The sequence below is a fragment of the Ambystoma mexicanum genome, chromosome 11 (genome assembly GCF_040938575.1).
Source record: "Ambystoma mexicanum isolate Mex_15411 chromosome 11, UKY_AmexF1_1, whole genome shotgun sequence".
NCBI classification, from domain to species: domain Eukaryota; kingdom Metazoa; phylum Chordata; class Amphibia; order Caudata; family Ambystomatidae; genus Ambystoma; species Ambystoma mexicanum.
Genome location: NC_090934.1, coordinates 854,879,387 through 854,903,560, shown reverse-complemented (window position 1 = coordinate 854,903,560; position 24,174 = coordinate 854,879,387). Strand labels below are relative to the sequence as shown.

At 41.4% G+C, this 24,174-nt stretch overlaps 1 protein-coding gene across 4 annotated transcripts in view; it reads right to left on the bottom strand.

Moving 5' to 3' along the window:
* The window catches only part of SAXO4 (stabilizer of axonemal microtubules 4), a 438,314-nt gene that overhangs the window by 72,057 nt on the left and 342,083 nt on the right, over positions 1–24,174 (bottom strand). For all 4 annotated transcript variants that reach the window (XM_069623878.1, XM_069623881.1, XM_069623879.1 and 1 more), the window contains 3 exons: positions 19,530–19,601; positions 6,398–6,478; positions 2,895–2,999 (listed from right to left, as the gene is read on the bottom strand). In XM_069623878.1, coding sequence (XP_069479979.1) covers positions 2,895–2,999; positions 6,398–6,478; positions 19,530–19,601 — 258 coding nt within the window. The remainder of the gene's footprint in view (positions 1–2,894; positions 3,000–6,397; positions 6,479–19,529; positions 19,602–24,174) is intronic.

The window sequence follows — 24,174 nt, the reverse complement described above, 5'->3', positions numbered from 1 at the left end:
ATGCTTCTTCTCCCAAAACGTCTACCTATTTAGTATGCTTCCCATCTCAGTAAAGAAGAAAGATGCAGTCCTTATTCGGAAGACGTTCAAATCGTAATTGTGGGATGATGTGAAAACCTCCAAGATCGTCAGCTGTAGGTGAGGCTTGAGATGGCCGGAGAGGAGGTGGCTTCCTAGATATAGAAAATAATCACACAGCATTTGTCTTACATGTCCTCAATTTCCAGCACGGCCCACACATTCCTCCTGCTTTCTGTGCATCCCCTCCCGCTTGAATCGCTCAAGCCCTCGGTCTATCCTTTGAGGAATGCTAAAATCCCCTTTAGCATTCCTTTTCTGGTAAAAAAATGTGTATTTATATTTATTTATCTTATATAGCGCTTTATACCAAAGCGCTGTACAGTTACAACAGGGTACAATTAACATAACGTATGTGAACATAACATAAAAATATGTGAAACATCATTGTCCTTTATGAATGATAACTATTTGCTACATAGTGATGTGATCCTCCGGAGGAACACTAAAATTAAAGATGATAATAACAAGACTCTAAAGTAGAAAAGGTACATTTCAGCTGAAATGTGTGCTATAAGAGAACCTGGAATTAAGGTACCCTTGCCTCCTTCATGTTATTGAAATTCAAATACAAGCTTGAGAACAGGGAGAGAGTTAAATATGATGCTGGACTAGTACCTATTGGACCTGTAGTGATGCTGGATACGGTGGTCATGATTGTTTCCTCAGCAGCTCCCAGGCAACTGTTGGTTATTATACTACACCTCCCAAAGCAGAGCCTTCCTCTGTCTTCCTCCCTAAATAAGTTGTTATACAAAGCTCTCTTAGTTACAAAAAAAAGCAGGTACTGTGTCATTGGAAGATCTCTGTGTAGCCCTCAACGGAGAACTGGCTCTTGTATATGGTGACTATTGGCCAAGGAGAAGGTTTCCTACCAGCATAAAGACCTTCTAATTGCATGAATCTGTTTGGCAGAGCATTAATGAACTGTTTGTATAATATGCATGGTATTCTGTCTGTCATAACTGCGTCCCATTCCGCCACCTGCCTCCCCTTCCCCACCGAAATCCCCTAGCAATTGTTTCCATTTCCAGCACTGCTTAGGAACCCACATTGGCCCACAGTACAAGTAACCTCTGTCAAGATACGGTACCTGGGAGCTCATTTTGCTCCCAGGTGTTATTTTGACAGTGGAGACCTGTTGCGTTTGCACTGATGCGTATTTGCGCTGAGGCGTAGCCAGGTCCTCCACCTAATTTCTGTCATTTGCACAGTGGGGTGCAAATGCAAAGGTCAAAAGGCAGCGTACAAGCATGCACACCGCCTTTTGCCTGTCACATTTTCACTCTGTAGTACAAAGTGAGTAAATGCTGCCTGGCATGCTGGCATGCCAGGCAGCGTTTACTGTTCATTGTGAGCGCTGCTTGCCATGCTCGCATAGTGACTAGCCAGACCTCCTCAAAATACTGCAGAGCAAAGTGGAGAGTTTATTTATTCCAACTGTTATGAAAAGGCTAAAAGAGTGCTACGTTTTAAAAATAAGTAATGTAAATTGCAAGAGGGGAAATTGAATGGAAGGGGCCCTTTTAAGTAAACCACTCTCATCTATGTGAGATATAAGGGGCAACATGGAGATCTGTGTCTTTATGTTCTGTAGACATTACTGATTTGATTCAAATGTTAAGACTAGCATTGGCCAACACTGCACTGAAAAACATGTTCAGATGAAGGTCTCAACACTTTCATGTATGGGTAGCACTGACAGCAACTGTATTCAAACAAGAAGGCCCTTCTCTGTAAGATCCTGGGATGTAGATTAATATGCAGATTCATAACTTTTGTCATGCATAGCTTGTTCTCCCGCATTGCTATCTTTAACAGGTTCACATCCGTACCATCAGTTCCCCCACTGGCTCGTTTATATGTATTCTAACACTTATGAAGTTCAAGAAATGTTAAACGTCTGTCATGGTGAGCCTTAAAAAACCATGTAGCTACAAAGAAGATATTTCTGCAATTCCAACCATTGCTGGGTTCTAAGGGCAACGGACAGCTCAGCACACTTTCAAAGACTGCAATTGTTTTAATTCTGTATTTAAAGCATTTTACTGAGAACCTTCCATTGCCCAAAGCTCAGTGCCATTTGTGTTGAGACCAATAGTTCTGATTTTTTGACATAGCTGTTAATCATTGTCTGATTCATTCTTAGGATGGACTATGTTTGCTCCTATCCATGATTGTTCTGTTTAGTTGGTCAAATTGGCTAAGGAGCCACTACTTTAGCTCAGGAGGATAGCTTAGGGGCAATGTGCCCACCTTGGAAGCAAGACAACACTGAGCAACCCCGGGCCACGCTTAGAAACCTCTGGGTATTAAACGCATTATACATAACCTAAAATATCATATCATACTGAGAAACTGTGAGGTTTGTGGTGAGAAGGGGGTTTGTGATTACACTTCCTGGTAAGCAGTAAGGAAATTAGGAAGCAAGACATCAGACTCTAAGAATGTAGCCACTTCCGTTAACAATTATTGATTGGGTTCAGGTAATCATTCTATGGAGTACAGATTGCTGTCAGGATGATTCTCGGCAGGAACTGGGTTTGGATGGTTACTCAGGAATGCACCGGGGGCAGTTGGTCACACTGTGGAGAAGTACTCGGGCTCAGGCTCGTTTTTAGCCAGGGAATGACATTGGTTATTCATTCTCGACACACGTATTAGGGTTACGCTCATCCTCAGGCAGGATTTGGAATCGCTTGGTCACTCTCAGACATAGATTGGTTTCAGGCGATCACACGCTAGAGCCGCCACCCTCTTCAACAGTCATCAGTGTTTTCTTGTCACTCAATGTGCATGTTTGTCTCACGACTCACCTTCTTTCCACAGTCGACTCGCTCCAACAGATCAATCTGTGTTGGGCTCAGCCTCTGCAGCCCCCTGAATGTGCTCTTTGTTACACTGATCTCTGGTTCTCCCTTCTGCACAGAAACAAGCAATAGGGTTAAAGTGGTGGTTCAGTGGTTAGAACCTGATGTGTGCATGTTGTAAGTTTGGTTGAGTCTCTTAGATTAAGTCAACCAAATACACACACCACACACACACACACACACACACACACATAGATGTGGGGTAGGTGGGATGGGTGCCGTGAGGTGAGAGTGTGAAAATGGGGCACCATAACGAAAGTAAGTGGACAGAAATGTTGTGATCAAAGCGGCTTGACCAAACTTGCCACTTTCAAAAATGACACAGTGTAACTGCATAGAACTGGTTAAAGCAAGGCTGAAAGGGACCACAGAAAAAGAAAGCAGTGAAGACCAGATTACAGAGAGGGAGAAAGGGGTGAATAGAGCAAGGGAGAGTTCCTGTAGGAATGTAATAGAGACCTTACCTTAAGCTGCCTACCCATTCCACAAAGACAGAGTATAGAGTGTGATAATCCACTACATCTGCAGACAAACTAACTAATTCCAGAGGGTCGCCAAAATCAGCAGCTCCTGAAGGTTATTGCAAACCCTTGGCTCCCTGAAACTGTAAACATTCTCTCTCCCATTTCCTCCACCTTCTTTTTTAGATTGAGGTTATCTAAATGAGCCACCCTAAGCTCCTCTCCCAACTCCTTGATCATATCCCCTAAAGCTTCGATAATCTCAGTAGTAGGATCTACACAATTTAGGTGGATTGAACCGGGCCTTTCATATTCTATCCAGTCCTGCGGTCTCTTGTCCGCAGAAGCTGCTGAACCCCACAGTCCCCCAGAAAAGTGTTGTCCTCAGTTGAGTCAGGAAACAACTGTAATCCCTACTTCTGCAGGGGAAAGGGGAAGTGGAGAAAATGAAAAAGAACACAGATTCTGGTTTACAGCGAATCACCAATCTGCAAGACATGAAATATAAGAAAAACAACTGGTTAAAATGATTTACTTTATCTCCGGACAACCCACATACTTTCTCCCTTGAATTGATAATGGTACCTGTTATCCTCTGCAAGATGCAGAGAGGACTTGAGAATTGTCTTACACTTTGCTCTTCAAGAACTCTTCCCAGAAACAATATGTATTCTTGTTCTTGAGTAATTTATTCCCTAAGAAATATGCCTTCAGAAAGTTTTTGTAAGCTGCAGTCTCTTCCATTAGCAACCATTTAGAAAGTTTATCAGATGTTGCAACCTGAAATGATTCTTTAAAAAAAAGGTAGTACTGAATTGAAAGGCTTCACTTCTTTGCAGAACATTTTCTTCCTATGCTTGTTAACCTCCTTTTTTTAAAATGTGTACAGGGATTCAATAAGGAAGTGTAGTATATTTACATTTCCTGGGTTCTTCAGTTCCCAAAAGATCCTTTATTCGTAGAGTAAACAGAGTTAATAAATCGCTCAGTTCATTGCACATGCGCGCTAACTGCAAAACTTACTGTGTGAGTTCCGACATAAAAAAACTCTACTTCGCGACCTACGCACATGTGCGCTAGCTGCTTGTCTGAATTACATGGTCAAACAAAACAAGAGTCCAATCAGTGACTCTGCCGCCACAAAAACGCACACAGCTTTTTGTCCTCACTGCAGGGACAGGCAAGAGTCGAGTGACTCCGGCTGGTGCATGCGCACCAAATGAAACTACGCACATAGAGTTTTCTCGCTTTCCGCTCATCTGAAATGGGAAGAAAAAGGTTCCTCACACACTTCTTCCAATTTTTGTCACAAGTCGGAAGATAAACATTTTATCAGCTACTTACTGAAGCAAACGCTGAGCGCACAGAACAAAGTGCAGGAAAAGCAGATTGAAACTTGCAGGGGTAGACTCAACAACAAAAACTAATGTGCCTTCTTCACATGCAGTATGAAACTCCAGAGCGCTGAGCATTAATTTTCCTAACTTTAAATACCTAAACTAATTATAACTTCCAAAACAGTCTCTGAGTTAACAAGAGTCACTAAAAGAGAATATTCCCTGTTTAATTTCCAACTGAATCGCTGATCTCCCATCAGTCTTATTCCGGATGGCCTGTCCCATGCAGGAAACTCTCTCAGTACTACTTCTTATGGAGCTTGGTGGTTGGATACAGGAATAAAGGCCTTAAATCCTGGGAGACCACAAAAGCAGGACCTTCCTGATCTAAGTTGGACAATGAAAGGCCGGTTAAAATGTCCACTATTTCATCAAGAGCCCATATGAACCAATCAGTGCTCAGACTCATCCCCTCCGTGATGGATTGGGAGGCTCTCAGTCTGAAACATGAGTAGTTAAGGATTAAACATCCAACAAAGATGAAACCAGCTAATTACAGACACAACCCTGACAGGGGTGAACAGTCATCACCCAAAGTATATTTGGAAAGGAACTTTTTGTTTGTTATTTTGAACACATCAGGTCCTCAGAGGCAAGAGACTTTTCATAGAAAAAGAGACTTAACCACCAAAGGTCCTGATAGCTTAGAACAGAACTGTTGTCTCATGCTGGGAAAGCTCGAGAGAGTGCTGTGCTCAGGAGCCTCGCCTTGTCCCGTTCGCAAAACGTGGGGAAGGGAGACCCCCATCTACCACACCCTGACTTATCATTTGTGAACACTTCTTTCTTTCTTGTAAATCTTATCCCACACTCTTTTTGTATTTAGTTGCAAGGATTGGCAATAGTTTTTTAGTTTTTAGTATAAGCTCTTTTTATTTGACAAGACACCACTAGGACTGCCTTAATATTATTTGATGGTCGTAGCTTGCTCCCATCTTAGATTTAGGTTTAGATTAGGCATTTTTCCAACCTGCACACACAGTTTAATAAACAAACTTGAACTGTGATCACTTGTGTGTGTCTTTACTGTTGCCACCATGAGTTTCTTACAACACTCTCACTATATCATTTGTACACTTCTCTGATGTTATAGAGTCACTCTTGCTAATTTCTTTCAGCATGGTATGATCTCTCTACTGTTCTTAACAGTGTTTTCACTCCTAGGTAGTAACCACGGTAGTTTGCAGAAGGTCTATGTATGTGAATAGCATGCAGTGTATTGAAGAAGTATGAAGAAAAAAGACAAACAAGAAGAAGAAATGTTGTGTTGCAATGCTGTGTCTTACTTGTTCTTTTTCTGTCCACTGCCATAGGTAGGTGGCTTTGTCTAGGGAGAGGTGCTTAAGATGAAGAGACAGTTAGCTTTTGCCGTGTGGGTCCTCAGCCATAGCAGCTTTTTTGTGGAGTGGTAAAGCAAGAGGCGATCCACAGAATTTGGAATGATTAAAAGGAAAAGAACAATCACAACCCGTAATAGGGCGAGGGGAAAATAAGGAGGCAGGAGGAAAGAAAGAAGCATGATGATTTTTAGAATAAGAGAAAAGTGTGGGAAGGTAGGAAGGGGGCTTGAGATGGCATGCAGAATACGTACGTTGGTGGACCAGTCACATTCTCTTGTAAAGCCGCTGTCACGCACAGCTCGTCTGGATACGGCTGGTAAAAACTCATCCCCCTGATGAAAGACAACAAGGTTAAGGCAGTTTGGAAACACATTACGTTGTGGAGGTTTTGAGTGGTGCCTTCTTCTCACTTCGGATGCATCACTCTACATGGAACGTTTACTATTATCCTGGGTTTCATTCCTTTAAATACATAAATCACTTACCATTTTAACTTCAGTAAAACAAATATTTCCTGTTCATACAAGACCTCATAATTCCGTACCCTAAAGCTCTAAAGTGCACGTGTGCATAATAGCAATGAATAAAGTGCATCAATTGTCAAGTATAGTTACATTTAAGGTCAGGATGAGGAATAGGCACCTTTTTACTCATATAATTCAGTTGTTAATGTGTGTTTGGCCTAATATAATGTACATGGTTTAGCACAGTGAGAATCCATGTTTCAAAGCCCATCAGTGAACTACCCCAGGCCATTCCTAACCACACGCTCTGATGTCATTGTAATAATAAAAGAAGAATACATGTGTGCATAATGCAGAGATTCAAATTGGATATGTTAGTGTTTGGGTGTTTCTTAGTTTCAACAGCCATAAAATGTCATTCCTTTTTACTCTGTGCTAAAAAGTTACAATTCATTAAACCTTTTCTTTGCCTACCCATAACTAAGGCTGTAATTTCTTGCACCAGGAGGTTCCCACACATATCTGTAGGCCCCTGTGAAAAGCAGGTGGTACAAACAGTGTGTCTACAACACAGAAGGCAAGGTCTTTGGGGCCTCCGCCCTTGACATGCTGGTCATTTCATCTTATGTCAGTACAGACAATCTGAACATGTAGTGAGACAAGGCCTGCTCTGACAGCAAGTTACAAAGGAACCATTTATGTGGGCAGTAATAGCCTTGCGTTGACATTAGAAGAAGGATGAGAACAATTGTGTTTTAAATGTACATTGAACTAAATGGACAGCCATGTCTTTGAATGGACTGCAATATCTTTCAGTGGATAATTGTTCAGTAGGGCTGGAACTCTCCTCAGCTCAAAACTCTTGTTTCTCAGCTAAAATGAAACCCATCAGAGCCACCAAGTCTCCTTGGCCCTCACCTGTGCTCTGTGTGTGCTTGTTTGTCAGGTCAGATCGACCCCTTATGTTGCAAACCATTCTTCCTGACATGTGTTGTTGCCCAATACTTAACATTGAGTTCTCTTTCAGAGTTCCTGGCACCAGGAATATGAGGAGAATGCCCCCTCCTCTAACATGAAAATGTCCTGGAGATGCACCTGGAATGTGTGGCTGTTTTAATTAATTAATTCATTTTATTTTATCATAAAACATTGTGCAATACAATTAATTCACATTATTTTATCATAAAACATTGTGCAACACTTTTAACAGTGTTCGCATTTACATAATTTTAATTCCAGTCACATATTTTGTGTCAAAAATGTATAATTCTTCCACCATCATCGCAGGTTCAGGCTTTGTATATCCATCCTGACAACCCTACCCCCACCGCTCCATTTGTCCTTGGTATGTTCCCTTGAAAATTTGAGCTATGCCCTGGTTTGGAACGCCTATCTTGCCCCTTCCATTAGAGCCTGTTGCTACATCACTCTCTGCTTTCCAGAGCCTCAACCAATTGTGCTCTAAACTTGGCCATGCCATGAGGCTTTGCTGCTGGGTGTTTTGCTCTGCATTTTTTTTCCTATCCTGCACCTAGATTTGATTGCTATTGTGGGGACTCAGTTGAGGTAGCTGTCCCATTTGGAGCCGCGACCACCTCAGACTGTAAGAGAGCTGTTTCAGCTCCAAATGCCGAAAACCAGAGAGGGGTCAGGGAGAAGCTTTGTGACACAGACGCCACCGCGGCCTGACCTATGAACCTGAGCCCTCCAGCCCTGGTAACTGTAAGGAGAAGGAAGTTTGCTGCAGCTGGTCTTTGTCACACCTTCCCAGCTGCTGTGTCTGAAAACCAGAGTAGAAAGAAAGGGTCTACAGTTCACTAGAGGACTGGTAGATCCCTACCCCGCTGTGAGGGAAGGGCCTGCGGTAGAGCTCAACTCCTGCCTTCCCTACACCTCTTAAATTAACCCATGGCCGAACTTGACCTGAGTACCGTAGCCCTTAATGGGTCAGTCTTCTCCCTTTAAGTTTAAGTACTGTTCAGTTTATCCCCATATGTCTCTAAATGTCAGTGTAAATAAGTGAAAGTATGGCAAATAAGTCCCAGTTGCTGAGCATCAATATTCAAGCTGTTCATTAAAAATAATAGGTGATTGGGGGTGGGTTCACTCGTTCCCTGCTTAATTGAAACAATATATGTTGCTATCAGACTTCCAGTATAGCTATTCTTGGGTACATATATTTGGAAGCCCTGATTTACTTGTGTGAAATATATAGAGCAGTTTAATGTTAACAGGGACACCCAGTGATCGCTGTAAAAACAATACAGTGATCTGTTCTAAGAATGATCTTGTGTGTGAAGTTGAAATGTACAGTACTTCATTTGAACAATTTAATTTGCCCCTGTTTAAGAAATATTCAGTGTATTTTGAACTGTCTGAATTAACTCCACCTATGTAGTGTGAAACCTGATTTAAAGTTGTACCCATTAAATTGTGGAAATACTACTTTCATATCACCTTGCCCATGTCAGAGTAAGCTTCTATTATTATGCCTTGCTATATATCATTTGCATTTACTTTGCATATTAGTCTTCCATGTTTTATCTCATTTGCATATACCTTGAATTTCATTCTGCAAATTCATTTGAACTGAAACTAAGTTCTGCCTGGCATCCCTGGTGTCAGTAATCATTGAGATGGGTATGCAGACATTCTTGTGTGCACATTAAGTCTCCTATTACCTTGCTTTATTGTGAATTTGTTTCCTTTGCTACGGATATTTTACATTATTTCTTCATTACCCATTGCATCAGGCCCAGGTATCTGCTCACCCTGCCAACCTCTTGCACTGCCTCCAGGCCACCATCTGCACTAGGGTCCTGTATCTGTACCCATACAGACCCCCTCCCACGTTTCTTCTGCACTTATCAGATATACCTTTCTGACTAACTCTCACCTGCCACTTGCTGGCTGCACTACCATGGTTTAAATCCCTTATTTATTATTTATTCTATTTTAATATTTATTTATGTTGCGCTTTCTTAAATGTCACTGGGCCTAGTAAGATCGCTGTTTTTTTCTGTTTTTTTCTCTCCCTTGTTCCCCTCCGTTTTTGCCTGGTCGCACTCTGAAACACTTGCATACGAGCGCGATATAAATAAAATATAATTTCATTTAATTTCATTACCAGTTGTGCACATAGGTCCCCAGACCCTTTCCTCCACCCCTCCATGGGTCCCGATTGGCAAGGTCTGCACAGGAGCCAACCCATCTGTACTGTTAATGAAACTCCCTTAAATAAACGTCTGTTACATGTCTTTCTGTGCAATCTACCTTTCTTTGGGTCTGCTTTGGAGGTGGAATTGGTTCTCTTTAATATTACTTAATCGTACCGCACCATATCTAATGCCACAGACCTTGAAGATGGATTTGTTCCAGCGTTAGAACAAACACATTTGGACTAGGATATTGCATCCTTAATTTTGTAAAAATAATCTGTCCGTTGGCCTGAACATTCATTAGTTCCTTCTTCATAATCTATCATGCTGTTCAATTTATTTTTTATAGTACTACATTTGTCATCTTACATAACTTCAGCACTCTCCTTTGTACATTCTATATACAGGACAATAAAAGAAAGGGAGATGAAAGAGGTTAGAGTTTGCATAGTTGCTGGTCAAGGATGATTGACATTGGTGCGGAAGATTTTTGGATCCACTATTCTCTTACTACCCGTGTTTTGGGTGCAAACGTTCAAATGAGACGGGAGGAATAGGGGAACGGGAAGTATAGTCAGGGATAGGTCTGAAACATAGTCAGTGTGCACTTAGAACTGATTCAGAGGGGAAGTGGATCCCTCTATCCAGCATTCCTCAGTTACATCATTAGTTCTTACATGAAGGCCACTTTAAACAGTTCAGTTTTCAGATGTTTTCTGATCTTCACCTAGTTTAGTCGTGCCCTTAGGGTAGGGTATAATGCATTTCAAAGATTAGAGCCAGGCTCCCCAAGGGTTCTGCCTCTGTGTATTAGGCACCATAAAAACATATGGTATGTGCAGTAGCAGACCAGATGTTTTTAGACGGGACTTAATGGCATTCAGAATTTTGTAAATACTTTCGACCTTTCCTCCAGTACACTTTGGGCATTCTACAAAGACACGTTCATGTTGCTCCTAGATCATCCACAAAAAGTATGTTACTGCTGCTCTAATGGGATCACATTTCTTCAGGATAAGGCACAACCAGGCACAAAAGGCACAACCAGGCAGGGCGGCTGGCTGGTTTTAGAGTCTTTGGTACTTGTCTATAAGCCCATTTGGTAGTCCAATATCGATCACATTGCAGTAGTCAATCCAAACTATAACCAATTTTCCAGATGACGGTTGGGCTGTAACAATGGGAGAATTTTACAGGGCACAAGGAGTTGGAAGTTCGTGCCATGTCTGTGTTAAAAATTATTCCTCAGTGGATTTTCTTTTTGTGATGGGGCGGAAGGTGTTCCCAAGTGTGCTAGCTTTTTGAAGGTAATCGTCTTGGCCTCAGTATCACCCAGAACAAGGATCATAATTTTAGCTCCATTCAGACATAAAAATGTTCCTTCAGCCAACGTTCCATGCATTTTAGGCAGTTAATGATGTTTATCTAGAACTCAGAACCCACTTTCAACTTAACAGGAACCTGGAAATAGTCTGCATACCTTTGAAACTGTACCTGATACTATTCAATAACCTCCCAGTGGGCACATTTAGATATTAGAAACAATGAAATCCCAAATTAGAGATACCTCTGGTCCCTTGCACACCTTAGGACTGGAAAAGCCAGTTATAATGTAGTATCATTTGCTATAAATGTACATCAATTATTTAAGACGTATACATTCCTAAACCAAGTGTAGAAATTTGAGTTTGATCAATCAGTCACTATAGATTATCTAGATTTTCGTCCACAGAGCAATTCCAACCCCCATATTAAACTACACATAATATGTTTGAGTCTAATGTTCTTAACTACCTGACTCACGTAAACTACAACAAAAAAAGAAAGCCTAATCTTAAGAAACATCAACCTTTAGAAATAAATAACCATGCTAATAATCCAACTTTGACCTTTAAACCAGCAGATAAAGTAGAGACAATAGTTGTCATGGACACAAGTTTCTATAATTAAAGTTGCTTGGAATTACTTCAGGATGAATCAATTTACATAAAACTAGATAATTACCCTACTTCAGAAATGTCTTCCCTCATTAAAAATATTCTCGAGGAAGCCACTAAACAAGAATGGATTACAATAGCTACCAAAAATGTTCTTATGTATACATTTTCTACCACACCAGTGTTCTATGCTCTCCCAAAGATGTATCAAAACAGGACACATCCCCCTTTTAGATCTATCACTGCGGGCACAAATAGCATGTTCAACCATTTGGCGATTTACCTAGACCGACTCCTAGAACCCATTGTCCAACGCAATGCAAATATGTACAAGACACTATCCACTTTCTAAATTATTTAGAAGGTTTAAATATTCCATCTGGTGATCCTATTCTTTTTACAACGGATGTACAAAGCCTCTATACTTCTATACTGTATAATGAGGGACTAGAAACTATACAATGGGTGCTATTGAAAGAGGATATTTTTCCTGCTAACAGTTTGTAATCGAACTGATACATACTATTCTATTCCACAACTTCTTTCACTATAAGGTGTACTAAAGCTGCTAATTCAGCGCCAGATATGGGGGTGCACCTGCACCTCCGAGTGTAAGGAAAGGGGGCAATGAGGCTCCTGCTGGGGGCAAATGCCAAAAGTACACAAAGTCACAGTCTCCATACAAATAGAAAGACCTCATTGTGAAGGGCAAGGGTAGAGATACATAGCATGTACAAACAGCCCAAAACGATCTGATATAAATAGCACGAGAATGGGTAAAACACAACATTGTTAATAAACACATCTGATGAGGAAAGACAAGTTGCTTGTCACAGGCGCACCGAAGCAGCTTTAACAGCACGAGGTGTCACAATTACAGGGCGGTCTGCAAATCCAGCAGTCACACAGGGTAGAAGGGCAGTAGATCTGAGCCAGTGTATCAGTCACATGGTTTCTGGTGCCCATCAGCAAGTGGCTGTGGGAAAGGGACACTGGAGACAGTGGCGTTCCTGGGAGAACCAATCAGATGGTAAGTGACTGTGCTCCCGGGAGGAGGCCAGCCATCAGAGTATCCACCACTGGACTTGTGAAGGCCGCCATCCAGTAGGTATCGTGTGAATGTCTCCTTTCGCACCAGAAGCAGGGTGTCTCGTATTCCATCCTTAATGCACAAATGTTATTTTATTAATTACTAATTGTTCTGGAGGGCCTGAGAAACAATGTGGCGCCACATGGGGAGGTGATAAGTTGGAATAGCATTGAACTGTCTGGTCCAATCGTATTTCACTAACGCATGTTTAGCACTAAGGATATGACATACACAAGCGAATGACATTTCTGTGAAAACATCGAGAATGAGAACATGCCAAATTGCAATTGTATCAATGAGTTCTGACTATTGTGTTTTATGGTATAAAACTAATGACCACAGAGCATTCAGATGTCAGCTCATTTCAACTGGACCTGTTCCAGTGTTCTGTTTGATTTGTGCCTGTCTGGTTGTATTAATAAACAGTGTTGCTTCTTAGCCGTTGTGTACTCCTTTTTTGAGTACGTGATTTTTATGGTGTGATCAGAAGACCGATTGCTAACAAACAGTTTGTAATCAAACTGATACATACTATTCTATTCAACAAATGCTTTCGCTCTAAGGGAGCATACTAAACATACTACTTCCTAGTGTCCGGGCCCTCAATGGAGTCAGCAATGGCTCTGGTCCATGCAAACATTTTTATGCACGTTTTTTGAGATGGCACATATACTGAACAACCGCTTATGGGCCAATGAAATTTTTACCGGGAAGCGCTATATAGATGATATTTTTGCCATATGTAATGGAACAAATTTAGAACTTGAATCGTGTTTACATTTTGTTAACACAATTCACTCTAGAACCAAATTTACTTTACAGTTGGGTACCCCTAACTTACACTTTCTGTACACTGAAGTGCATTTTTCAGATGGTGGATTTAATATTGTATTGTATTGTAGTCCTCATTTATATAGCACCATTTTCCCATTTGTATGGCCTCAATGCGCTTTGTGGTTGGAACGGCCTCGAGGATTGAAGTCCAAGCATGGGGAACCGTTCAAAGAGTAGACTTTAAAATGTGTGTGCATTTGGCCGGGATAAGGAATTGGGAGGACTGGCTAAGCTCCAGTAAGCAACTCGCGGGGTCAGGTACGTGGGTGGGTGCTGTGGATGGTCATGATAGAGCACAAGTGCAGGAGACTCGATATGTACCCAGATAGACCGAATTTGTCATAGGTTGTCACTGCATGCAATGGCAGAGGTGTTGAGGCAAGTCTGGGGTTTCAGTGAGATAATTTATGTGACCAACTAGACCAATTTGTTATAGCCGTAGCTGCATTCTAGACTGCATGGAGAGACGTGCAAGCGGCAGATGTCCACAGAAGGGGTACGTTTATACAAACCTTGTCTTTGATGTTGCAGTGACAGATTTTCTGGCACTATGGGTCGGATACACATACGTCGCCCAAGGTGATAGGCGGGTTGTCCAAGAACATCTTCTAGTAGGGAATAGAATGTTAGCATGGAAAAGAACCAGGCTAATGGGATTATTTGAGTGCAATAGGCAAATAAATTAAATAGAACATACCTATTACGTGTCTTCCACATTCTAAAGAGGCTAACCAAGTCATCTAATAAGCACAATGTCAAGGATACTTGCATGTAACCACTGTGAGTTTCAACGGCAAACATAAGCAGTTATAGGTGCAAATTGGATACTACCATTTTCCATAAAGACTACGATGTGAATAATACATTACACTTCAATAACTTCCATCCAAAACCAATGCTGATGAATTTACAATTTAGTCTGTTCCTGAGACTAAGACATAACATTAATGATCCTGCAGTATTTGAAAAAGAATGGGATACTCTGACAGTTCGCTACATAGCTAGAGGTATCCATCAGGGTTCTTAAATTAAGCTTGATGTAAAGCACTTGCCACAGACAAAACAAACCTTTTGAACACTGTTCGTAAAACTACAAATAAGCTGTGGGTACATGTTGCGTCCTACTCTAACCAGAGTTATCATATCTCAAGGATCATTACAACAAATTGGAAAATGTTACAATTTGATCCACAACTGCATCATTTATTTCCTAAACCACCACTGATGGCCTTCAAATGGGGGTGTAATTTTCAGGATATTCTAGTTAAAGCTGAGAAACCTTTAAAACCCTCAGAGAGAACCCTTGGCAAAACAAAGACAGGAACAATCCCCTGTTTGAACTGCAGCAATCGCAAAACACTGTTATAAGGAGTAACTCAATACCATCGCCCTACTAATTATCTGGCTTGCAACACTTCTAACTCTATCTATGCAATCAAATGCTTGTGCGGATTACTCTATGTGGGACACACAACAAGGAAAATGAGAGAGAGATGGATAGAACCTAAATCTAACATTAGAACACAATGCATGAAATCCCTGTAGCATGTCACATTATTGAAAAGGGACATAACATTTCACAGATTAGGTTAATGGATTTAGAAGTAGTCCATAATACGCCGAGAGGCAGTTATGTAGATAAAAAACGATCCTAGTAAGAGCTATTTTGGATATATAGTTTAGATACTCTCATGCCAAAAGGAATGAATGAACAATATAATCCAAGCTGTTAGATATAAAAGAACTACTGTGTTAGACTTCCCAGATTGATGGTAGTCCATGATTGTCTTTTCTATTTGAGTTGAAGTTTTCAATTCTGTTGAATGATCATTTGTCATTTCATTTTACTATCACATTGATCTCAATATAAATATGTCGATTAACATTGTATTTTCCTGGCCAAATATAATCCTCAGATTGTGAGTGATTCTTGTAGAAGTTATTTTTCCATAGCCATTTTTCGATAAGTATTTGTTAGAGTAACACACAGTTGGCATATTTGGGGGGATTTTAAAAAAAGCTTTTAGTATATTTTTTACCATTTTATTCTTTTTTCTCTACCTGGCACTAACCGTTATTCTATCACATCCTATCCCGGTACGATTGTCATCTGTAATATTTATCTTGCTTTAAGAATATTATCAGATGCCCATTTATATACCATTGTCTTTATTTTATTTGCATCTATCTTCTTAAACTTATTTGCATCCTTACAACATGGGCGCACTGTTATCTTTCAGTGTCGTGGAATGCTGTGACGTCCTCTACGTGATGACATCATCACGTTCTTAACGTTATTATGCTCTTAACGTAATTTCGGCCACCTTGGCTATTTACACCTCCCTTAAATGTGGGGACATGTTTGACTGTTGACTGACTGTTCTTGGGAAGTTACTGGACTAGATTAAGGTATTTACTCACCAAACGTACCTATTGACTTCTTTGTACTTGGGCACTTTGCCCTATCTTCCACCGAGATTTTATTTACTTTTTTCTTTATAGTTTGGATGTTTTTCCTCACTGATTTCAAATATCTCTCTGAACATCTCTTCAAACACTAAAGGTATCCCCCTTTTTCCACCATTTTATCTACTTTACTTGTCTATGCAGATTATTTTCTCAAACTCTTTTTTTTATCTCTTTTGTCCATAGCTCCAGATTATTTCCTTCAGAGAGTTGTATTCTCCCATATTATATTCACTCTAATTCTCAGGTACATCAATTTGTAACAAAAATATAAATGTAATAACTTCAGATTATCATGAGAAAATAATTATGAGATTTTTTGGTTGTTACTATTTAGTGGATTTAGATTTGTTGGTATTTTTTGATAACTGCCACAACTATTATCTCTACATGTATCAATATTTTTTACAACAATTATGAGTTTTTTATTGTCACTATTGACTGGATTGGGACTTTTTTAATGTTTTGATAACTGTTATATTCAACTGTTATCTAGGCATTTATCAATATTTTGTCCTCAAACTATTCCTTATTTATATTATTGACAGAACATTGTTTTGCTCCTGATGAAAGGAATATTTTCCTGAAATGTGTTAAGCACCTTTTGAATAAACCTAAACATTGATTTGAATTACTCTGGAGTTTGGATGATCATCTTTTGAACATGTCAACACTCAATTTCGGAATTTATATGTCTTAAATAATTGACGTACATTCATATCGAATGATACTACATTATGATTGGGTTTCCCAGACCTAAACTGTGCAGGGGGATTTGGGTATCCCTAATTTGGTAATCCATTGTTTTTTTAATGTTCTTAAGACCTATGTACCTCCCCTGCACCCAGATGCATATGAATACTAGTGGTACCACCCGGCGTTGCACAGGTCTGTAGCTGACTTGCACATAGGGGTCTGCTATAGCCTTGTGTATGATTTCTTGTGTCAAAACTTCCTTCCTATTTTTGAAAAAGTCACAAAATCTCCCGAAATCACCTATACTGATCGCACAGGGCCGAACCCTGCTACGCCCCTGTGCAGGGTGAATAGGTGGGGTTGGTCAAATTTCACTTACGCCAGTACACCCCAGACTGGTATGCCGACCTCGGGTCAACATTTCAGCCCACCAACTGTTGTGTGGCTAGAGCAAACAACAGAAAATCAGCAATCTCTCGAAACAGCCTATACTGAAAGCACAGGGCCGGACCCCGCCCTCTGGAGGGCGAATGGGTGGGGTTGGTCAAATTTCACTATCGCCAGTACACCCCAGACTGGTATGCCGACATTGGGACAAAATTTCAGCCCACCAACTGTTATCTGGCTCGAGCCGACCTCGAACATACAAACCCACTTTCACAAATATATATATAGATTATTTAATCATTATACCTGTTTATACATTTGGTGTGCATGTGAACATTTTGTTTCACATTAAGATCTTAAACCGCTGGTGTGACAGCGAGCACCCCTGTGAAACTCCACAGAATACCACATGTGTTGAGGAATCTGCTAAGCCCATTCTAATGTTTTGGCTACTGTTTTGGATAAGAGATTGGACCCAGTCTTGCCCCCGACCTGATCCTCTCATTCATTTGTCCACTATCATCAGGTGGATTTTCTGCTCCACCATGTCATAGGTTGAATACATATTTCAGAAAATGAGTAGTAGAGTGTATTAAAAGGATCCTCTCTAATGTCCGCTAGAGCCGTTTATGTTCCTCACATGAGCCTGAAACTGGTGCAGCGGTCCCGTGGAAGGTTGTTGAGTTAAATGTATTCCGGTAGTGTCTATTTTCTACTTGCGCAAGGATTTTGCTTGGAAAAGGGTCAGTAGTTAGATAGAACTTTAGTGTTAGCCATAGGTTTCTTCGAGAGAAGGGTGATGACTGCATGTTTCATAGAGCCCAGCACTGACAACATTAGGAAGGATGCATTCAATAGGTTTACAATATCAGAGAGTGTTGGAAAGAATTCCCTAATGTACAAATGCAGGCTAGGTTTCACTGATAGTGTGGATGCCTTGATATTGTCTCACAACGTTCTACTTCTTCATGGGGCTAAATGCCATACATAATAAATGGCAACCGTGGTTGAACGTTGGATCCTGAGCACCCATCAGGATCCATGACTTCCAAGAAATAATTGCTGCTGTAGCCATGGATCATGTTGCCTCTCAGGATTCTGTGTGCCACAAAATGTGCTCTCTCTGTCCACTCCCTGCACCACTGCTCTCTTCCTGCTCCCCCGCCACCCCTTCCCACATTTCATACCATAATCCCAGCTTCTATCCGCTGAAATAACAGGTGTTATTGTTGACCCATTTTTGTTTAATGTATGTTGGAAGTTATCAGAAGAGTTGACAAGAAGGCATGGAAAGGGATGTACAGTGTTCGACATGAAACCCTGGCTATGGATCATTATAGAGTACAAAAAGGATAGAAGCACCTCACAAAGTTTAAAAGATGAATACAAGGACTTCAGGCAGAGCTGTCCAGTTTCCCAGTTGTTCCATGCACAAGAAAGCTATCCAAGTCTATTTCTTGGAATTAGGAAGTTTGTAGTCTATATTTAAAATGAAAAAGACAAAACTATAATTCCCATAATTCCCCCCCGCCCCCACAAAAAAAAATGGAACTGGCTGGCTTTCTTCATGGGACTTGGAATCTTGATAACACATACATTCAAATAAATCCTGCTCGGGATCCAAATTGTTTTCATGGCACACAGTGTTAAACACTTGTGTACAGGCGCGTTATAAATGACTTATCACATATCATATATTTGTCTGACCCATTAGAGAACAATTTCCTGGACACATGAACCATTGGTAGAGAGCACACAGGCTTAGGCTTCTTCCTCCCAGTTCTGTTAATATTGCTCTCACTGGAGTATTAAGGAAGAAACATAATATTTCTGTCCAGCACTTGTCATCCAATTTTACTCCTTTGGGGCTCGTTTTGTTGAGCCAAATTTGTGAAGCATTCTGTGGGTTTGCATAAATATGTGTATTATACAGACGCATAAGGGGCTTTATGTTTGATCCACAATTTAATCTTCTGCATGATGATGTTGGGCAGGGGTGTTGCTATGTCTGGAAAAGATCTGGGGCTAGCTAGCCTTTTGGTTGTAGCTCCTGAGATTCTATCCGCGACCCAGGTCTATAGCCCCCTAAGATCTCCCCCTAACCCCGCCGCCCCCACCCCAGCAACGCTTCTGATGCTGGATGTGTTGGAGTCAGGGCCTTCTTACATCGAGCCTGTGTGTGTCTTGGGGCAGTAGCCTTTACAGGGACCTTTCCCTTACTGCCCGCCCACATATAATCAAACATGGTATGGCATCCACATCCCCGGAACACTCTGTGATTGCCCACCAATGACTAAGTCGCCCTAAGTCAGTAACACTCATCTTATGCATCACAAAGCAACAACACTCACCTGTTGGCCTGCAGAAGGTACGAAATCAGTCTGTGTTAAACTCACACCCAATGGACGGGTGGGACAACCGATCTGCAACAGAGAGAGCGTAGAGAACACCTAAGATGGAATATTGTACTAAAGAGAGAGATAGTGTAGAAAATAGCTACAATCAAACCTGTACTACGCAGGCGCTCCTACATATCTGTTACTCATTAGCCAGAACAGGAAGATAACTGCTATGGACTGGTGTTCACTACGTGCCTGCCCTTAAAACATAGTAAAACTTAGTAAAACATAGTAATTACTTCCGAGAAGGAGCGTAATGTAAGTTTGTTAGTTTGTTCTGTCCGAGTTACTGCAATGTTATGTTATGTTACTGGGATTTATACCACTCCAGGTGTTCTTACAGATTCCAAAGAGAGGGGGGTGTTACGTTAGTGGTGAGGGAGTGAAAATGCAAGACAGTTTTGCAGTTGTGTTGATGGTGAAGACCAGAGTGCCCTAAACTCTATGTGCGGTCAGTTTCTAGGTGTCCTGTGTCGAGAGCATAGTGGGATTTGTGTGTAGAGGAGAGTAGAGGAGAGCCTTGCAAATCCATTGTGCTAGGATGCATTGGCTTGGACTGTGCTATGCAGGTTTATTGTAGGGTATTGTACGATCGGACCGAAAAAAAACGTCCGACCGTACAATACGACCGAAAAATGCTACCACCAAAGGTTCGAAGACCAAAAGTTTGAAACTTTGGTGGTAGCATTGCAGGTAAGTAAAAATACCACTGTGTGGTATATTGAGCGGGGCGTTGCGGGGGACACCCCCGCAGTACCCCCGCAAAAAAACGCAAAAAAAAAAACGTGGATTGCAGGGGTGTTCCCGTAGTATGTAAGTGTGTTCGCATGAGAAAGGTGCAAACTTTTCTCATGCAAACTTTCCGGCTGCAGCTAAATCAGCCGCGGTCGGATCACTTAGAATCTATTGTAGGGGTGTATCGGTGGGTTTTTTGACATACCTTATGAGGGTATTCAATTGCAACCTACGAGCACCTGCCATCCGTGAGTGCACACTTAGGGCGTGTACTTGTTCAGTATCCCAATGTGCCAGAGTGATCACTTGGTGCCCTCTCCCTGTGGGTTTTCATTCTGAGTGGATGCTTAGAGGGTTAGGGTGACATTTTCAGTGGTGACCCTCAGGTGGGTGGATGCTTGAACCGTGAGCATCCTGCTTCAGTTGGTGATTGTGCTCGCTGTGTCCCAGTAGACACGGGGTATATGCCTTTGGAGCTTTTAATGGTTATCTGTTCTAGGTAAATACTCTGGGGTGCTTTCTACAGGTGGCTGCCTGTCTTGGATGTGGGCTTTTTTCAGGCAAGTGTGGTGAATAGGGCTTTGTTTGTTTGACTGGGGGAAAAGAATGGAGTAAAATTTGGCAGGGACATCATATGTAGCTGCTTGGCTATACAGAACTAATTTTAGAATGAGGCAGCAGCTATTGGGGGGGTGGCGGGGTCAGAAGTGCAACGATATATAAAATAGATTTTTTTATTACCAAAAGCTAAGAGTGAGGTGGAAAGGAAAAAGCATGGAGAAACTCATCTTCAACAGTCTGCATTACCATCCATGACATCCCCCCTTTATCAGAGTACTCTATGACGTTGAAGAAAGTATATGAGGTGCATAAAAAGGAAGAAAGGAATATCCACATTATTTCAGAGTCTCCTCACTGGAGTACTCAGCAGGATCAAAAATACGAATCAGTTCAACCCTAGAGTGAATGTCCACAGGCAATGTCAAGAGGCTGTCTTCCTGAGTCCTGGCGCACAGTCTTCAGAAAGCAAGCACAAACAGCTCTTTGCTGCAGGGAGCGATGGTGCCTCCTAGTTGGCACAAATATGAATTTGACACAGATTTGCATCATATTTGAACTCCGACTGTAACATTGGTGAATTTTGACCCTTAACTCCAATTCAAATAATGTAGTAATTCCTTGTAACAACAGTGCAACATAACTCACACCCGCAAGGGTTGACTGATGCCACACCATCTCATAGTTATCTTGTGGTGCAGCCAAAATGTCTACTCCAAAATTTCCTCTCACCTGGCATGAATTCCTGTCACTGAGGACAAAGGTGAATGCTAGAGGATGGCTCGTCTTTCCCCAGCTGCGTGCGCCAGCACGGTTAATATAGGAACATAGAGGCAATCACTTCACAACAGATTATCTTTAATTGTATTTTACAAATGTAGTTATCTGTTGCCCAAAAGATTTGTAATTTTCAAGACTACTGGACAAAATAGGCTCTGGCACAACTAAACATATGATCGCTACAGCTTGGCCTATGATGGATATAGCTGGGTATTAGGCTGCACCTGGTCTTGTGACGGATCACATGATATATGATGGCAACAACATGGTGTGCTCTGAAAGTTGATGCTTTTCCTGGTCAGCTGGGCCTGTAACTGAGCCTATCATGGTGGTATCATGGCGTATGAGACTGTGTTTGGCATATAATAATAATAATAACTGGTCATCTGATTCTGTTTCATCCATGTGACGCTGTATCTAGCATGCGTATCATGGGAATCTGAGAGTTCACCTAGCGTACAGTGGTTGTAGTTGGTCTAAAGAGGATGCACTTGGTATGCAGTTGCGCACTTGCCAGGCTAAACATCAGCATAACAGGCTGTACATGGTCATATGAAGGTGGTAGCTTGTCATAGAGGCTGTCCTTGGATGAAGTCGGAATGCGAGATGGTGTTGACAGCGAAAGCTAGATCTCTAGCGGGCCAAGCCCTTGTTCGGTATTGTACTTTTTCACCGACTATGAATGGTCGCAATGACCAAAAGTTCTAAAAATGCTACCACCAAAGTTTCAAACACCAATAGTTCGAACCTTTAGTGGTAGCATTGCAGGTAAGTTTTTTTAAAAAAAGACTGCGGGGGCTGCGGGGTTGTCCCACACACTATAAAGTGTGGTAAAGTGAGCGGGGTGTTGCGGACACCCCCGCAGCACACCCAGAAAAGAAAACCAAGGGCTGCGGCGGTGTCCCCCGCAACACCCCCGCTCACTATACTTCAGAGTATAGTGAGCGGGGGGTTGCGGGGGAACCCCCTGCAGCCCCCGTAGTATGTATGTGTGTTCGCATGAGAAATTTGCAAACTTTTGGTAGTTCGCACCTTTCTCATGCAAACTTTCCGACCGCGGCAAAATCAGCTGCGATCGGATCACTTAGATCCCTTATTCTCCATAAAAAATATGGTAGATATTCCTTACGTCCAATTCAAGTCTTCTATCGCAAGAAAGTCGCTCCAATCCTACTATACGGAGTGGAAGCTACACTTATTGGCATATTTGAGATCGGCTGGAAGGGCTCTTTTGGAGGAAAGTACTATCCCTGCCACAATCATTTCCAGTCCAAAGAATAAGATTCGAACTTGCTCTAAAATCTCTGCACTCACAGCTATTGTGGAAATCGTTGGACTTTATGGGAAAAGGATTATAGATGACAAAGTACCTCAAATCGACGTTTGGAGGACAATTCCAACCAATAGCCACAATACGATATTTAACAAATGGAAGGGAAACTGTATTCTTTGGACAGTGGTCTTGGATGCCTCGATTGAAACCTTGAAATTCAATCCTTTGGAAATCGAGAAGAAAACCTCGATTGAAACCTTGAAATTCAATCCTTTGGAAATCGAGAAGAAAATCCAATGGAGTGATTGGATTGAGACCCAAGAGCTGAAATCCCAGTACAAACTGTCCATAAATTGCTCTATGGATGCTCGTGCCATCAATTGCCTGCTTATCTTCACCAGTTTCCATGTCCAAAGATGCATGACTTCTTTTGCGTTTGAGGCTAAATCTGTTACCTATGAGAGAGATGCTTGTACAGATGAAGCAAGTGACGGATCTACCTGACATCTGCCGTTTTTGTAAAAAAAAGCTCTCAAAAAGAAACTATTTTTCACATTGTGATGGTCTGTGAGGAGCTTGCTGCTATAAGAGGGACATATTGAGACTTCCTACTACCAACTGACATACCTTAATCCCTTGAGGAAAGGTGGAATGTACTTATAATTGGGGGAAAAGAGCTTAATCTTTGCAGTGCTACAGTTTTGGGGTGAAATTTCAAAATTGAAGGATTTTTAACAGACCCATGTTTGATTATTCCTTGGATATCCTATGGTTTTTCTTTTTTTTCTTTCCTTTCTTCTTTCCTTTCTTATATTTTCTTTTTTCTTCTTCTTCAAGAATTCTACTGGTAATGTAATGAAGAGATGTATAACAATGAAAAGTTTGTAATAAACTAAATCATAAAAAAGAGGCTGTCCCTGGCATAAAATGGCCATACCATGGCATATGAGGTCTGTACCCAGGCATGTGAAGGGGTACCTAGGCAAAACTGGACTTCTGATGGCTATTGTTATGACATATAGCTGTATCAGGCGTACAATAAATCCATACCCATTTCCATTGCCAATGCATGTTTACATTCAATCTTATTGATTAGAACACGGCGGAGTGGACATTCCAGTTTAACAAATCAGGAATGTCTTTCCCTGTCCCTGATCTAATCATGGATACCAAAAGTAGCATAACTCATCCTTCTCCAATCAATCAGACTCACTGGCGCCAGAACTGAAAGTAACACTGGAATTGTCAAAA